The 18,285-nt window shown below is 32.9% G+C and overlaps 3 protein-coding genes across 6 annotated transcripts; 1 reads left to right on the top strand and 2 right to left on the bottom strand.

Annotated features, from left to right (window-relative positions):
* The first annotated feature begins 1,841 nt into the window (after positions 1–1,841).
* LOC105803439 (protein IQ-DOMAIN 33) lies at positions 1,842–4,337 on the top strand. Its single transcript, XM_012635637.2, has 6 exons — positions 1,842–2,278; positions 2,379–2,663; positions 2,824–3,030; positions 3,330–3,443; positions 3,532–3,909; positions 3,999–4,337. Exons 1-6 carry the CDS (start codon positions 2,201–2,203, stop codon positions 4,080–4,082), a joined length of 1,146 nt encoding a protein of 381 aa, XP_012491091.1. The 5' UTR covers positions 1,842–2,200; the 3' UTR covers positions 4,083–4,337.
* A 408-nt stretch (positions 4,338–4,745) lies between these two features.
* On the bottom strand, positions 4,746–6,265 carry LOC105803440 (eukaryotic translation initiation factor 1A). Of its 4 annotated transcripts, none has more exons than XM_052624081.1 (2): positions 6,044–6,265; positions 4,746–5,443 (listed from the first exon to the last, which is right to left on the bottom strand). In XM_052624081.1, the coding sequence occupies exon 2, from the start codon at positions 5,401–5,403 to the stop codon at positions 4,975–4,977; it is 429 nt and encodes a 142-aa protein (XP_052480041.1). In that variant the 5' UTR covers positions 5,404–5,443; positions 6,044–6,265; the 3' UTR covers positions 4,746–4,974. The 4 variants fall into 4 exon arrangements, with proteins under 4 accessions (XP_052480041.1, XP_012491095.1, XP_012491094.1 ...); XM_012635641.2 differs by having other exon boundaries at positions 4,746–5,426; XM_012635640.2 differs by having other exon boundaries at positions 6,063–6,265.
* Positions 6,266–7,968: 1,703 nt separating this feature from the next.
* On the bottom strand, positions 7,969–12,236 carry LOC105803441 (uncharacterized). The gene is made up of 11 exons (XM_012635642.2): positions 12,081–12,236; positions 11,837–11,970; positions 11,317–11,398; positions 10,908–10,978; positions 10,685–10,786; positions 10,486–10,575; positions 9,659–9,733; positions 9,527–9,559; positions 9,362–9,442; positions 8,586–8,645; positions 7,969–8,504 (listed from the first exon to the last, which is right to left on the bottom strand). The coding sequence occupies exons 1-11, from the start codon at positions 12,133–12,135 to the stop codon at positions 8,325–8,327; spliced, it is 963 nt and encodes a 320-aa protein (XP_012491096.1). The 5' UTR covers positions 12,136–12,236; the 3' UTR covers positions 7,969–8,324.
* Between the last annotated feature and the right edge of the window lie 6,049 nt (positions 12,237–18,285).

The following is an 18,285-nucleotide window of genomic DNA, read 5'->3' as shown; positions in this document are numbered from 1 at the left end:
GGCAAAATTGTGGCATTGAACAAGTTTGTCTCTAGAATGGCTGATAAATGCCTACCATTTTTTAAGGCGTTGAAGTCCCCTTTTAGATAAACATAGGAATTCTAAGAATCTTTTAAGTAGTTCAAAATGTATTTGGCTTGCCCCCCATTGTTAGCTTCACCTTCGCCAGGGGATTCCTTATGTCTGTATCTCGCAGCTTCTGACGAAACTATAGCAGCAGTACTAATCAAAGACAACATGGCTCGTCAAAATCTAGTGTACTACATCAACAAGGTTCTCCAAGGTGGCAATTTTGTTATTCATATAAAATATTGTTATATAAATAGATATGCTGAAAAATTATAAAAAAAATATTAAAATTAATAATAATAAACTTAAAAATCACAAAATTATAATTTTTTGGCATTATGAATTTTACAACTTTTAAGAAATTTTTACAAAGTTACGTTTCCAATAGGACATTGAGTATTTGGTTAGAAAGTTGAGTTTTCAATAGGATTTTGAGTATTTTGCTAGAAAATTATATTTTTCATTAAGAATTTGAGTAAATAGTTTATGAGAATAACGGATTAAAAGTCGTCTTTTATGAAAGCTCCCCAAGAATTTCCGATTAATTACAAGATAATAAGCAAGGGTAAACTTTTTGTTGTACCATCTAAATGGCTTATGATTCAAACATAGTTTCCAGCCTTCCTTTCTTCAGCTTCAAGCCCACATTATGCAACAATTCATCAAAAAGTAGTCCGCAAACACCACTCTCTCTTCTTTCTTTTTCTTTTTTCAATTAAGATATTAATTTTGGATTCCATAGTCGGATAATAACAGGGAGTATATTAAAAATAATAACAATGAAGTTATAACATCTTAATAAATATTACTAAATTCCAACTTAAATTACAATAAATCTAGATGAAACTTAAATGTATATATAAACTGAACTTTTAAAGTTGAATTTTAGCATTAAATTAAGATCCAAACATAGACGGATCCTCAAAGTTACTTTAATCGAACCCACACAAGCACGAAAATGATGAAAGATGGATGGTTCCACTTTCCCACCACAATGCATGAGGAAAGCTTGATCATCAAATGACTATTTTTTTTCCCAAGAACGCCTAATTCACACATTTGGAATGATGAAAGCACATGAGAAAACCTTCTATTATTTCTCGCTATTATTAAATAAGTTTTGTGTTATTAAAAAAATATTTACAGTTTAAAAAATTATATGAAAATTGTTTTATATATTTACGGTTTAACTTCAAACAGAATATTTTATTTGTAAATGATAAATTTTTTTTAACAGTAAAGAATAAAGTAAGCCCAGGTCAAGTACATTCACCCCTTTGAAATGGTTTTGGAGTTGTCCTAACCACTCCAAACCTTTAGAAATTTATGGTATGAGAAATCAATCCAATTATTGATGCAATCCAAATTCGACCAATTCCAAACAACAATATTTTTAATTCCAACCAATTCGAATATTTATAATTAACAATCAAAAGAGTCAAATTACCCAAAATAGTACAATGCAATGGTTTGCACCTACAGATTCCATTCACCACCATCTCTACCTTACTTAAGCTAATTGACATGTTTTTTAAGGTTGTTTTTTTCTAAATAAAAATAAAAAAAACAGCCCAATTTCGAAATGAAAAAGTGAAAAGTAGGAGCAGGAACCAGAAAGCAACAGACGTAACCCCAGTAGCAAGCAAACTTTTTTAAACCAATCTGATGCAAGACATGTGCAAAAAAGTGATTGAAAATACATAATTAAATAAAAGAACTATGCAGTCCTTCAAATGCCAATCTTTTCTATCTACTCTTCACTTTTATCAGTTTCTATTATTTCCTGAGTTTAAAGCACTAATTTCCAGCTCTAAAGCTCTGAAAACCCATCAGATTTTTCCTTTTCTTTTTTAATCTTCAATTACAGCTAACATATGGATTATTGTAATACAAAAGAGTGGATTAGCTGTTTATTTGCTAACATTATTGTAGTAGTATTATCCACTGAAGCCTGGCCTCTTCAGAATTTAACTGACTGAAGAATGTCACAAAGCATTTTTTTTCAGCTTTATTTTCTTTTTTCTCTCAAAACCAATAATGACTCATGGAATCTCTAGTGGTTGTCAATATAATTGCAGACAACCCATTTGAGAATTTCACTCATTGAATTGCTCAGTTTAGAAATTGAGAGATGGGTATCACTGGAGAACTGGTTAGAAGTGTCTTCTCTAGGAACAGGTCTTTTGGGACTCCCCGAGACACCAGCTTAGTAAGTTTATATATCGTATATATATGCCTTGTAATCAGTGAATTCCCATAGCAGTATTTTCTTAAATTGAGATATGGCTATCTTGTCTTGATCCTGTTAGGCAAGAAGTAATGTGACCGACAAGAAAAGATGGAGTTCAGTCAGATCATACCTTTGTGGCGATGAATTTAATTCAGTTGTTGCAGAGGAAGATTCATGTTCAGTTAAGAGCTCTGAAGCCACTGTTACTCAGCCTATACCACAAGGTTTAAGGGACCAACCAGAAAACCAGAGTGATGATGAGACCAAGCCAAATATGCCAGAGGAAACACACAACTCAATTTCTAAACTATTCCATGCAGAAGATGCAGCCATTGTTATTCAGTCAGCATTTAGACAATTTCTGGTTTGATTCTCCTGCAAATTCATCAATTCACATCTTTTCTATTTTAATGACAGTATATGTAGTTTCATGCAGAAGTTCAGGATCCTGGCATGCTTGAGTAGCATTATGTTAATGAATTTGGAAGTCTGAATTCTTTGGTACTTTGGTTCTTGAATTTCAGGCCCGGCGTCGAGATACAGAGATCAAAAGAAAGGATGATAAACAGGAGACACTCACAGGGACCGAAAGTCCGAGCAGGGACACTATCGGTACTTCGATTGAAGTTCAAACTGGAAACTCTGTGGAAATTTTCTTAGTTCAAGATGAAAGCAAAGGAGTACATCACCGAGTTCAACAAAAACCAAAAGCTCAGGTTCTGAGGATAAAGGTAACACAAGCAATAATCCAATAGTTGGCGTTCCAAATTCCACTAATTCATGAAAACGATAAGAACCCAGTGTCAGTGATGATCTTGATATTCTCAAATACACGGCTCAGTTGTGTTCTAATCTCGATATGCGGATTTTGCTTACCTTTTTTTGGACAAAAAAACAGCATCCTGCAGACTCCGGGATTCAAACGCCACATTCGCTGGATGCTCTTAGAGTAACTGCATGCACTAACGGGGCTATGCCCCAGGTTCAGATTTTGCTTAATTATTTTCTACTTTGATACCTGAAATAACAGGAAGACTGGGATGATAGCATGGTGAGTAGTAATATATCAAAAATGAGGATTCAGAACAAACTAGAAGCGATGACTAGGCGTGAGAGAGCACTGGCCTATGCTTTTTCGCAACAGGTAAAGATACAAATTTGCCTACAGAACAAAAGAGAAATGCAAGTTTAAGCTTTGAACTGGTCTAACTTTATCCAAACTCCTTTGGTAGCTTCGAATCTGCTCCAAGAGAAAACAAGGAAAACCTGATGGCATGGAACAGAACATGAGCTTAAGCTGGAGCTGGCTAGAACGATGGATGGCAACCCGTGTTCCAGACAGCTCACTGGGTGAAAACAATAATAAACAATTTGAACCTGTAGACCACAATCAAAGATTTGTTATCAGGAAAGGAATTATAGACGGAGCAGGTGAAGAGAAAGAAAGTTGTGGATCTAATGAAGTATCTATCCAGCTAGAAACCTTACGAGCACCAACTTGTAAGGAAAAACATCGATACAGTCCATCAAAGAACAGGCTTAAAGCTACAAGAACTATATCGAGGAGGAAAACTGTACCAAGCTATCAACCATCCAAGGAATCCAACAAGGTTAGATGCTAATAGTTGTATCTGTAGTTTCTGGCTTCTATTAGTGCTTTAATACTCCAATGTAACCAGATCATTTAATACTGCTGCAGGTGAGCAAGAAAGATGGTTCAGGGGAGCGTGTAAAATATAAGAAGGCACAAGAACAAGCAATCAAGAGGCCAGAAAGAAATTAATGCAACAGTGCTAACCATCAACTCTCACCAGATCTTTTAACCGCTTGATCTTCGGATTTTTATAATGTTAGGAGAGAAATAAGTTGCTACTAGGGCTAAGGCTTACTCTGTTTAATATGTGGCTTCAACAAAATGGTAGGTTTCCCCTGTAAATGCTGTCACTAAACCATTGTTCATTCTGTAAATTCCTCGAGTGTTGGTTGTTAAGTATCAAATAATAAAGGTTGCTTAAGTAGCCGAACTTGCAACCCCAAAGATTCCATGTTCATGGTGCAAATGATTGAAACCTACATCTGATCACTCTCTCAAACAGGCCAGGAGCAAATGCATACTGTATATAACTATGCATCCTACTTCTGAGTCTCACAAGGCTGCATTTAACCTACAGCTCCTACTGAAGCATTAGTCGCCTAGATCAAACCTATGTTACTTGAACGCAGATGTGAGTGAGGGTTGAATATGGGTCTTTTTATGACTTTTTATTCCTCCACTTGATCATGAATACAATTTTCTTTCCATGTAATTGGAAGATCCTTGGAAAGTCATCCCCATATCTATGCTAGATGTGTAGACACAGATGTTGAACATGAGTAAACCAAGAAGCATGATTACTTCAAGAACAATTAAGAATCAGAGAAACATAGAATCAAACACCGAGGAAAATGCTCAAAATAAGCTTAACTTTCATTAGTAAATTTGAGATATGGAACACAGTTTGAGCAAAATTAACATTACATCTAAGAATGAACATTCACCTCTTACAAATGCAAACTTATGCATTCTGGGATAAATCCCAGGTATTTGCAGGCTTCTTAGCAGCATCCATCAACATCAACAATATCCCTTTTCTAACATTTAAACACATTATTCAAACATAACCAAATCCAAAACCCTAGATCTTGTCTATATCTTCATCTTCAAACTCAACATAATCATCTGCACCTCCTTCATCCTCCTCATCGACAATGCCTTCATTGAGACGTGTATTCTCTGGGAGCTCACCATAGGCTTTTAAGAGCCTTGCTTCATCTGGCATGTACTTGAGGATCACATCAGCCTTATCATCCTGATAGTCACGAAGGCCAACAAGGATTATATCACCGGCAGCAATCCAAACCTTCTTATGCATCTTCCCACGGATGTGGCAAAGGCGCTTAGTACCATCGATGCACATGGCTTCACACCGGCCATTGCCTAGCATTCGAAGCACTTGGGCATACTCTTGGCCGTCTTCCTTGAACACGAGTTCGCGCTTTTCATCATCAGCTTCATTCTTCCCTCTCTTTCTGTTCTTTCCTCCCTTCCCCTTGTTCTTTGGCATGGTCTCTTCTTATAGCCTTGTGCCTAAGAAAAACCAAATACTTCACATAAGCCAAAATATCAAGATGCTTGAAAATATGAAATTATTTCAATATAAATCAATTTAATTTAATCAAATTGGAAAATAAACAAGTGTAAACAAAAAATAGCCATAAAATCAATATGTAATTTCTATCCAAACCTTGAATTCCAATAATTCACAAATATCAGGATCAAAATTTCTGATGCTATTAAAATTAAGCAATTTATTGATAAAATTGTAACATAAAATTTATGTTTTGATTCAATGACCAAAAGTACAATCACAGTCAAACTAAAATACATAAAAATAATAATTTCAATAAATAGAAACAAAAAAGGAGGAAAAGGTCAGGCTTTAATCAGTTAAAGCAATCAGAATTACATGATCAAGAAATTAAAACTACAAAAAAAAGAAATTAAACAGAATCTCAATCATTATAACATAACCCTATAAGTTAAATTTTTGAAAAAGCAAAAAAAAAAAAAAAGTAATTTAACCAAGAACAAATTACGTTATTCTTTCACAGAGAATGATAAACATTTAATTATCGGCAAGTTGAAGTAAAAATAAGCGTCAAAATAAAGAGATTTAAAAAAAAAAAAAAAAGTAAAACACGTACAGAGAAAATAAAAGAAAACCTTTTTGGCTTCTGCTTCTGCTGCGTAGAGTAAAACACTTGAGAGTCAAGTGTTGAAGATAAGAGAAGTTTATAGAACCAATCTGATTCTTCGTCACCAAAGGCCAAACCCTAGCTTCGAAACGAAGAGTCTACAAAAGTTTTATAGTAATTTTGCCCTCCCCGAATTTTATTCGATCCGACTGGACTTTTCTTTTAGCGGATATGATTGGAATATTAAGGTTTTTGTTTACATTGTTTTTCAAAGTCACTTTTATTAAAGTTAAATAATTTTTGAAGTAAAAAATTAATTTTTTGGTTTTAAAAAATATTTTAGAATCAAATAACGTTTTTATCCTTTACTTATAATCTAATATATTTTGTATAATATTTGTATGAATATATAATTATTTTTAAATTTGTTTCAAATATATAATATTATATATTTTAATTGAATTTATAATGACTATATTTTAATATTTAAATTATAATTTATATAATTAAATTAAATTTTACAAATAATTAATATTAATTTTTAAAATATTTATATATAAATATTAATAACGACTTATAATATTTTTATATATTTATTGAAATACCATAATGTTAATAAATTTTAACATCATTTAAATATATATTTTTACATTTCAACGTTTTATTTAAAATGGTAAAATTTTTAAAATATTTTTTATAAAAATATTAAACAGTTAAATTATAAATCGAAAATTTCAAAACCACTTCTTAAATTTCTTTTTCCAATTATAAATTTAAGTCTATTAATTTATATATGAGATTATATTTAGTAAGCATGTGATTGAATTTGAATTTACTCTTCCCTTTCATCAACATGTATATTACTTAAATCCTAAAACAGCACATGATTAGTAGTTGTTTTAGTTAAATATTATATAGTTAAAAAATTCTTTATTTTAAATTTATATAATAGAGATACGCATCAATTTAAAAATTTACATGTATGATAAGTATAAATATATTAATAAATTCAATAGTTGAATTGTTAAAATGTTAATTGTATAAAAATTATTTAATGGTGTAAAACCACTTTTGGTTTATACGGTTAATATTTCAACAATCCAATCGTCATACTTCATACTCTATTCATGTAGATCATACATGTCAAGTTTGACATAAATTAAAACTTTTAGCTATTTATTTTATGTAAAAACTTTCAACTATTAAATATATATTAATATAGACAATATTTTAATTGATATAATAGAAATATTGAATTGATTCAAAATTTACATATTCGTGTATGCAATATATAAACGTAAAATGATGTTATATAAATAATTGTGTTAGTAATTTGTGAGAATTAGATAAATCAAATTTTCATATATAAAATTTACAAAATTAAACCAAAATTCCTGTATAGTTTTGAGATTTGTCTCAATTAAATAGTTACAAAAATAATTGCTTTGTTCTCGACATTTTAATGGATTTTTTTGGGTTACTTTATAAGTTAAAAAAACTAATGGTGATTTATTTATATAAACATTTATAGGTTTAGTTTAAATTAAACAATTTGATCAATAATAAATGGCCATATTCGTGACTGGAATCCAAATCGTTGTTTCCTCAGACTCGTAGACAGAAGAACGAATAAGGCATAAATTTATCAATCCACAAGTTTATTATTTTATCATTATACTTTGGATTTCAGAATAATTCTTTTTCTTCCAACATCACCTTTGGGTTCATTTTCTGATTGCAAAATAGCTTCAAAAATACTATTTTACGGAATAAAGATGGGACAGCAAATTCACTATAGTGATAAGATTGTAGTAAATATACTATAGCTTTGATATCACAAAATAAACCCAGTTATTATTCACTTAAAAATAGAATAAACTAACGAATATCTGACAATAAACGATATGTTATGGTCCTGCCAACATGAAAATAAATTTTCATCCATGAAGAATAAAGAAGCTATATTGAAACTGCTTGATCTGAAGTTATCAGGTTATCAAAATACCAACATCATTTCTGCTTATTTTGTACATCTAATGAAAATTATAAATCTTTTTAATCGCCCATCCAATGTCGAAAAAAACCAGAATGGAATGCCCGGTCAAACCACTGTAGGCTACCATAGAATACAATAACCCCAACATTCGCTCTCACCCTCTAACAATATAGGAATACACAGATTATAGCATGGAAGTAAATTCCAAGAACAATGCTCAATTGCTCATGCATCATGAGCAAATAAATGGAGAAAAGTCTATTCACAAAACTGATCGTATAAGAAACTGGAAAATCATGTATCAGACCCTATGATATCCCTGGCCCAGGAAATTCCAACTGGATATGATCTGTGTACCTTTGTTTTCATGGTAGGGACTTTTTTGACAGGGGAATCTACATCGGTTTTGTCGGGGTCTACTGTTGGTTTCTGACTTGGGGCTGACTCATTGGTTTCGGTAAGGAATTGTAGTCCCTGAAATTGTAGCCTTGGACAATTTAGTTGGAGAGAGAATGTATATTTGTGATAAAGAAAACAAGGCTTGACTTCACGTACCTTCACCGATTTCTCCTCAAATTTCACAGCTGAATCGATTGCAAGCTTCGCACCAACATCCTGCCAACAAGCACAAACAACTAATTAATAACGAGTAGATAACAAAGTCACTGAACATATAGTTGGCTGCTCAGAGCAAGAATGTTGAATCTGAAGAATACTATTGTCTTATGCAAGATGACAAATGAGAACTGGATATGTTTGCAAGGCAATACAATTAGAACAAAATCAGTAACTCTTGAAAATATAAAAGTATGACACGCTCAGAATTTTAGCCTAAAGCTAATGACAAAAAACACGATGACAATAAACTCTTAAAACCACATTTTTAGTTATAAATTACAAATTAATTTTCTGCAACTAGACTAAGCAATCTAAGTAACAAATCAAACAATCAGAGGAACAAAATATAAAACCAAAGCTCCCTCTAGCATACACATTTATCTCCAAATGTGACCAAAACAATCTTTTCTGTTATTTGCTCCACATTTTTGGAATGCTCAGTGTATATATATTTTAACATGGATAGAAGTACTATAATCATATGGAAATGAAAGTTTAGCATCTGGTTTCTAGAATAAAATGCATAATAATCGCGATATACATGCTAACCTCAGAAAAGGTTTAGTTTCTATGTATCCATTCTGTATTTGGGCATAGTAAGCACATCTGTTCCCAATATGCATATATATGATACCAATATGGGAGTGGGTTCCCAGCATCATTATTTCATGGAACATAACGCATAATAAAAACAATATAAGAGATTATTTAACCTGAAAAAGTTTAGTATTCACTCCATCTTTAACTCCTTCAGCAAATTGGCATAGATACCAAAGACCTGAATTAGCTACATCCTGCATGGCAGAGAATAATACTTACCACTTCTGCACAATTTCATAATTTAGAGAGTAATATTTAATAACAGTATCAGAATTAACCTGTTTGCTTTCAAGAAGCTCAATTTTTCCTTCCTGCAGAGTTCAGTAACAAATGAAGCATCAGATAAGTTGCAAATAAGTACAATACCGGCACACCTGAAGATCAAACATGAGAAAAGAAATGCATCTTACCAATCCAGCTACCATTTTATTAATCATTTCCACATTAAAACCAATTTCGGAAAGGTTTGATTTCATGTCGTCAACCTGCATGCAAATAATGCTTCATGTCATTATGAGCAGATAATCGGTTTCTCCCTTTTCTCATAAACAAAGTAAGCAAACCAAAGGTCAGCTGGAAGAATGGATGTTGATTTGAGGATCTATAAGGCTGCACCAGCCATAAACTTATATGCTAGAATTTCATTCTATTTGAAAAAGTTATGGACATAATAAAACAATGCACCCTCATAAACTCTCAAATGATTCTCCTTAATGCCAACTATGGGCTCTTACTTACACAATGTCAAGAGTAAGAAAGACTGACAAAGAGACTGATTTCAAACTCAGGTAAAAGTGTCTAAAATCAGAAATCGCAAATCAAAAAAGAAAATATTCATTATAGCTGGGAAACCTCAAAAACTTTAAATCAATAACTGAGATAAAAAAAAAGCACCTAAAATTCTTTGGCAAGTCATTCTCTATTAGTAAAGATTTGCAATAAGCTTCTAAACGCAACAGAACTCAATCTTTGGAAAGTTCTGTATCACTGCTCCAGAAAGAGAATCATCAGTAAAAGCAAAGGGAAAGAGGGAATGAAATACAACTCAAACTAAAATACAAGAAAAACATTTTAAAGGTTGGAGGGGAAAAGGCCAAGGCTTAAATATTTCCTCAAATGCAGCTGGAAAAATATCAAAAGATTCATGGAATAATGATATTTGATCTTCTACTGGTATCCAATATCTACTGCCCCTATGAATAACTGATAGTTCAAAATAAAAGTAGTCTTTGAATACATTTTTTGCGATGAGAAGGGATGTTTCCTTCTGCTCCTCTACTTTCCAGTCCAAGCCTTCCAATCTCCTGGATAGATGTCTTTTTGTTGTCTGCATGAATGAAGTAAGAACAAAATCAAACACTGAAAACCGTGTCAAACAAAGAATTTGTTTCCAAGGATTAGTACAATTACATAAAAGAAACACCAATATTACTCACATTTAATGTTTCAGATACATTATCTAATTGTTTTGACACAGCTGCTACAGCATCCATCATATTTTGCTTTGTGACAAACATCACATCAGAGATTGACAAGCCCTACATAATAAGGGATAAGAACAATACATCAGAAATTTAGGAATGTTAAAAGTACAATATTTAAAGCACTTTGGACAAAAATGATATTTCATTTTTTGATTCATCAATAAAATCGTTTTACCTTCCACCACATATAACAATATCCTAATGCTCCAAGCGCTGCAGCTGGCACAAGATAAGAAGCAATGCCCCCTGTGTGCATCAGGAAAAAAAAAGGAGTGAGCAAGCACCCTACAGCTATATTACTGTTTTAATGATAAGCCACAAAGTTCAACTTCTAATTCTTCACAATGCAGCATATTTGCAACTCAAACTTTCTAAAATATAGGCACAGATCCACATAAGCTATCCCCCATATAACCAAAGTGCTCTAGAACATGAGACCAAGAAATTAATAAATTTAATAGAACAAGTAAATCATTCAAATAAATTAGAACAGGCCAAATCTAAATGAAAAGATGCAAAACAGGAAGTAGACATATATAATTTAAATTATATAGACATATTTCAAAAGACATAGATGCACATACCGCCGGAGCCTGAGTTCCCATTAAGAATGGTTACCGGATTGGACGTTGTCAAATCCTTGAGCTCTTGCGCCAATTGTCTAATCTAAAAGTACATAAACCCAAAAGCATACACACATAGTTAAATACAATCTTACAGAGGAAAATGATTAACACAGATAAAGAGAACTCCAACCTCATCCCACCACCTAGAGAAAGAAACAAAGCTGCAAAATTTCATTGACATTTACCCAAATCTGGTCTAACAAGTTCTATACCATTAACCCGGCACGAAAGGATATGTGTCCAAAACAAGTATGTTCGATTTTTCTAAGTTTTTCCTTGAAGAATCACACCGATACCCATATTCAAATATTTGTCAAACACAGGTACCGGGCATGGGTACTTCAGGAAAAATGGAAGTCCAAATAACATAGATTCTATATACATATTCAGCACTTGAAAAATAATATAAAACGCCGAAAACTTGTGCACTTAAAGTAAACTAAAAGGCTAGATTTTGACTGGAAAGGATTGAGAGTACCTGAGCAGCAAGAAGGGTGTGATCATACTTATAAGGCGAGAATTGGACATCATCAACGCCTTTCAGTAATTCCTGAAGCTGGGAAATTAGTTCAGATAAACGCCCACTCCTCAAAACAATTGAACCAGTTAAACCTAAACCCAAAATTTTAAAAACCCGAATTACAAAACTATAGGAAAAAAGGTAAGGAAAATCAGACCAAAAAAGAAGAAGAGACATTAGATAATAGGGAAAGTATAATAACCAGCGCCCATCAGAATTAGAACTTTGGAGGTCTGAACCCCTGCCTGCATCGCCATCGTTCTTTTTTCTTTTGGGTGTTTGAATCGAAGAGAAGGAGGCGCAGACTTCAATTGAAATCCACCTTTTATTTCTTGTGTTCTGGTACGATACTATTTAATCTCACTGTTAATTCTTAAAGTTTGGGTAAAACTAAACAATTCAATAAAGCTTAATTCTCGATTTGGCCCTTTTAAGTATACTAATGTTTTCATTTTAGTACCTCATTTTTTTTCCAATTTAATACATAAAGTATCATTAATTAAGGCTTTTACTCCATTTTTTAATTGACATTAAAAAAAAGCTTCAATGAATAAAAATATGACACATGGCACTCCATCACCATTTTGACCAAAATAATATATATATTAGTTGAAAACTCACTACTCTCCATGTTTTCTTTCATATCCTTCATCATTCAGCATCAAAGTCTTAAGCATTTTTCTTCTCCTTCCACCCATCAAACTCCTCTCCCTCCATTATTTATTATTTTTCCATTCTTTCATGTTAATCATTGTGTATTCAAGGGCGGTTGATAATTACAATCCACATTGGCAAGCTTGCTCAACTTCTGATAGAGAAGAAACTATTGTTGATGGAGAAAAGTTTATGAGCCTCTTTATTGATGGAAAAGCTAAGCCTAAGCTATATATTTCTTAGTTCGAGATTGTTGATTGCACATATTTAACTTAAGTCTCCATTAAGTTTTTGTTCTCATACAATAATCAATTCAAATCTCATACTTTTTCTTCTGTAATTAACAAAAATCACAAGGCTGGTTGCAAGAATAACACACAACAATTGGTGTCACTATATTGTGGCATTTTATTTATTATGGAATTTAAGGATCAATAAGAAATGCAAAGACTTGAAAAAAAAACAGAAATGCAAGGACAATGGAAGTTCATATTAATAACAATGACCATGAATAAAAATGGAATGATTGCACCATTATGTTCTTGCATTTTTCATTAAGATACAATAAAAGAAAAGAAAGATGTGATGAGTGATGACAAAGCCAAATAGGAGGGCTAGTGCGAAAACAATTCCCTCCTTGAGGAAATATAACATTATGTGGGGTGTGATTCTCATTTATCGGACAGTTTGCAGGCACTTAATGAAAACAGAGGTAAAATAGGCACTACATCGAGGACACCGACATCATGACAAGAGGTGACGTCATGATGAGGGACGTCGCAACGACGCGACAATTTTCAAATTGACAAAGAGGGTGGCATCGTGACGAGCATGCATAGGACGTCATGACGATGCGATGTATTTCTCAAGTAGTATAGCCGCGTTTTGACAGCCAAACAAGACTTCTTCCAATCGAACTCTGATTACTTTAGGGATATTTTAGTTGTTTTAGCCCTTTAAACTTAGTCTATTTAAAAGGGCCTTGTATCCCTATTTCGATAAGGCAATTAAAAATGTAGTACTATAGGACTTTTCTTTTAGGGGCGTCAAAATGTAGTTGCAGATGAGTTTTGGTGAGAGATTTCATGGTAACTATAGAGAGAATTTTGTACTCCTTTTGAGAGAATTCTATGAGAGTTAAGGTTTTATTTTCGGGTTTACTCTATGAGAGTATGGGCTGATCCCCAATAAACTGGTATCAGAACAATGTTACATTTCCTCAATCAATCAGTTCAGGGATGGAGCTAACGAATTTCGATATCAAGAAGTTTGATAGAATCACAAATTTCAAATTGTAGCAGTTTTGGATAAAGCAAGGTGTTTAAAGTAAGGTTAGTCATAAAGGGTGACAACCAAGTGGAGGGAGTTGATTTCTTTGATGTTTTATCTTTTATTGTGAAACACATATCCATTCGTGTATCACTGGCCCTGGTTGCATTATACAACCTTGATTTGAAGACTAGGAGTATTTCAGTTTTCAAGTTCAAGAATAGTTTGGGCTTGGTTGACATTCTACAAATATCGAGTTCGACCCGTGACATGGCCTGGAAAAGTAAGTATAGTAAATACAAGTCAAAGTGAAGATTTGTGGGTGTGCCTCGCATTTTTTAAACATTTTGTAGGCACTTAACAAAAACAAAGGCGAAATAGGCATGACGTCACAACGTGGAGGACACAAACATTACGACGATGGACGTCGTGGCGATGGACGTCGTGACGATGGACGTCGTGACGATGCAACAAGTTCTCCAATTGACGGAGAGGGAAATGTTGTGACGAGCATGCATGGGATGTCACGGTGACGCGACATATTCCTTAAATAACATAATCGCGTTTTGACAGCCAAGTAGAACTTCTTTTCCCAGTCGAACTCTAATTACTTCAAGGATATTTTAGTCATTTTAGCCCTTTGAAGTAATCAGAGTTCAACTGAGAGAAGAAGTACTACAGGGAAATTAAAGATGTACTACAGGGCTTTTCTTTTGGGGGCGACAAGATGTAGTCGTAAATAAGTTTTGGTGAGAGCTTGCGTGGTAACTATAGAGAGAATTTTGTACCCTTTTTGAGAGAAATCTATAAGAGTTAGGGCTTGTTTCCGGATTTGTTCTATGAGGGTTATGGCTTTGTTTTCGAGGTTAGGGTTTGTACATTTAGTACATTTATGTTTATTTTCTTCATATTGTACTCTCGTTTGTTTACTCATTTAATGAAAAATCAAAGCCTCATTTGCTCGTGGTTTTTATCCCATTCGGATGAGTTTTCCACTTAAAAATTGTGTTCTTAATATTCTCTATTTTTCTCTTTCGTTGTTTTATAAGGGTTGATCCTCAACACATTATATACTTTGAAAAAAAAAAACATAATTCCAACTTTCTACTATACATGAACCTCACATGTTTGGTTACAACAACCACCATAATAGTGGTTTTAAAATCTTTTCTCTTCAAAAGAAATAACACACTGTAACGGTATGAAATCTTCATGACAAAACACTTTCTTGCCTCCAACATATCTTTCACTTGTTTAGTCCACTTTTGAAGAATAGTTGAAACCAGTCCGTATCAAATGGGATTTAGAACATCATTATTAGAGAGTTTTAACGTGAGAAAGAGAGAAATATGTCGTGGTTGAAGGATGTTATCGGTAGCGACATTGGGTGCTACTATGGTGATCCTTGGTGGTGGAGGAGCTGGAACATGCTTGAGGAGTGCCTTGGTTCAAGCGTTAGGATGGTGTGATGGTGTTGCAAGACAGAGCTACTGAGAGTTGTTTAGGGAGGGTTTGTTGAGTAGTTAATAGCCAGGGTGGAGAAGGGAAAATAATAATAAATTGTGGAGGGTGAAGAGTTTGATTGGTGGAAAGAGATAATGAAAAGATTTTGATTGGTTGAAGGAGATGAAAGAAAATATGGAGAGGAATGAGTTTTCAATCCAATTTTTTTTATATTTCAGTCAAAATGGGGAGGGAGTGCCACTTGTCTTGCAGTTTTTTTAACTCAATTAAAAAAGGACTAAAAACTTTAATGGAATCATACTTTAAGTATCAAATTGGGACAAAAAAAATAGGTACTTAAGTGAGAAAATAAGTATATTTCAAGGACCAAATCGTGAATTAAGCCTAAAAAGAATAGTAGAGTGGAGAAGTATGAACATTTATCAAACATACCCTTCATAGCATCTGATAAGAGAAAAACGATTGATGTTCCGTATATTATAGTATCTAGATCAAATTAATCCTCTATTATTAAATGGATCGATTTAGTCCTATATTATTAAAAAGGATTAAATAAGTCCAAATTGTAACATAATTAACATTTTGTATAAAAATGACTTGAAATTATTTGTTTCAATCGTAGTTAAATTCTAAACAAAAGATTTTATTTATAGAACCATAAAAACTTTAAAATGTTAACTCTTTTAAATAGTAAATGTTAACTCTATTCTAATTTGACATTAATTGATTCTTTTTAATAATACAAGCCTCTTTGGTAAACTGTTGAAAAAATCAATCAACTTAAAATTAATACTTTTAGCAACTTAATTTTTTAAACACATTTGATAACTCATGATGAAAACTACTAGATAGAATTTTTTTTCTACAAAAAAGTGTAGAAAATGATAAGTAGATAGGGAGCTACTTATCATTTAACGGAAAATAAATTCAATGATTTTTATTTATTTTATTTAAGATTATATTATTGTTTATTGTAGGGTGTGCCTCTGACCCGTACGCGCTTGTGCACAGAAAAAAAAACAAATAATTTTATAAAATAATTTAAAAGAGTGGGTTTTTAACTGCAAACGTACAGTGTCAGTTGTGATATTTATAGTTCTGATGGAACACGAAGTGTTCCAAGGGGTCGAACCCAAAGGATTGCCAAGTGGATAAATGTGTTTATCAAGTTAATTACAATTTAAACAATTACTAATCTAATTGAGTTAGAAGTTATTAGTGCAAGTCCAAATAAAATTGTTTATAAACTAAAATTAAACTATTAATTAAACTAATTAAGCTAAACTTTCTTTCTAATGTTTTAGATAATATAAATGATTTAACGATGGTCTATTGATTAGTTGAGTGTTAATTAAACTAATAAACCTACATTGATTATATTAGTTGCCACTCTTAGTTAGGAATCTCCTCTCGGTCTCATTTTAGACTAAAAGATACAACCTAAGATTACCTCTCGGTCTCACTACTCGACATGATTATATTAAAATATCTAAGGATAAACTCTCCTTTTGGTCTCGTTTATCTAGGTTTTTCGTTAGAGACGTCAGTTCTAATGTATTAACTATTTCAATCTAAGTGAACAACCAATCAATTAAGAATAGATATTAACTTAAGCTAACAAACAACCAATCAACTAACCGTCCAATAATTTAGCACATAATAAATCTTTACATCCAAACAAACATTTCCTTGAACAATTAAGAGGCACAATAAAGAGATAAGGATAAAAATTGCTTATTTAGATGTGGAACCAATGACACCCAAAAGCTTCATTCATCTTCATTTACAAAGTCATTTAGAAGAAAGAATAAAGAAAACTACAAGAATAAAATCTACTAAAAGAAAAGAGAAAACCTAAACTAAAAATGAAAAGAAAAAAAGAAAAGAAAAGAAAAAGAGAAAGAAAACCTAACCTAAAAACTATAAACCCTAAAGAAACTATTCAACCACCAAAAGTCTAAAATGAAAGGTTTATAAAGTTGTATTTATAGCCTACTAATATTTAACCTAACATTAACCATTTTGCCCTTAAATAAAAGAAGATATAAGCTTATTTGAACACAAAATTGCCTCTACGGTTTTTTCACTCGTCAGGCTTGAGTATCGTGATACCCACAACAGTCTTGAGATTGGGAGTCTTGGGGGTCTCAATATTGTGATACCACTGTAGATGGCCTCTATTCTCCTCATTTCAACACTATTAGGGGTATCACCACTTCTATGTTTCGATATTGCGATACCCCTTTCTAGGTGATGTTTCTTCACATTCGGGCCACAGTCGACTCCCTACAACACTTAATCAACTTGTTAGGTTTTCTATGGCATGATTAGCCAATTTGGGTCTAAAAAATGACTTAAAACTAATAAAAAGCAATTTATTAATGACAAAACTAAAAATTGATAAAAACATATAAAAGCCACATAAATTGCTTGAGAATATGCTCCTTAAGTGTAATGGGGAGCCTAATTTAATGTATCAAATTACGATAGATTAGCCTCACATTTATTGGGCACGTTGCAGGCACCTTAAACGAGAATCGACAAGCAACCGAGAAAGGTCAAAACAGGCCCAACGTCGGGACAATGAGTGTCAGCTCCTCGGGATGACACGATGGACGACGTCGTAATGAGGAGAATGGGACATCGCAACGTCACAACATGTTCTCCTATTTTGCAATCGCATTTTAGAATTCAAGCAAGACTTCTTCTCCCAGTTAGACTTTGATTATTCCAGGGATATTTTAGTATGATTAGAACTCTAATCTAAGCCTATTTAAAGTAGCCACTGTATCCCTGTTTTGTTAAGCCAATCAATATGTAGTCGTAGGCTTTTTCTTTGAGGGCGACAAGATGTAGTCGCATATGAGTTTTGTGCAGAGTTTCATTATGGAGAGTATTTTATACCCCTTTTGTAAATGCCTTATGAGATCTAGGGTTTTGTTTATCAGTTTGCTCTTTGGGATTTTGAGCTTTGCATTTGAGGTTTAGGGTTATTTTCTCCATATTGTACTCTCGTTTGT

Source organism: Gossypium raimondii, chromosome 11, assembly GCF_025698545.1.
Source record: "Gossypium raimondii isolate GPD5lz chromosome 11, ASM2569854v1, whole genome shotgun sequence".
Classification (NCBI taxonomy): domain Eukaryota; kingdom Viridiplantae; phylum Streptophyta; class Magnoliopsida; order Malvales; family Malvaceae; genus Gossypium; species Gossypium raimondii.
This window is presented reverse-complemented; position numbering and strand designations above follow the sequence as displayed.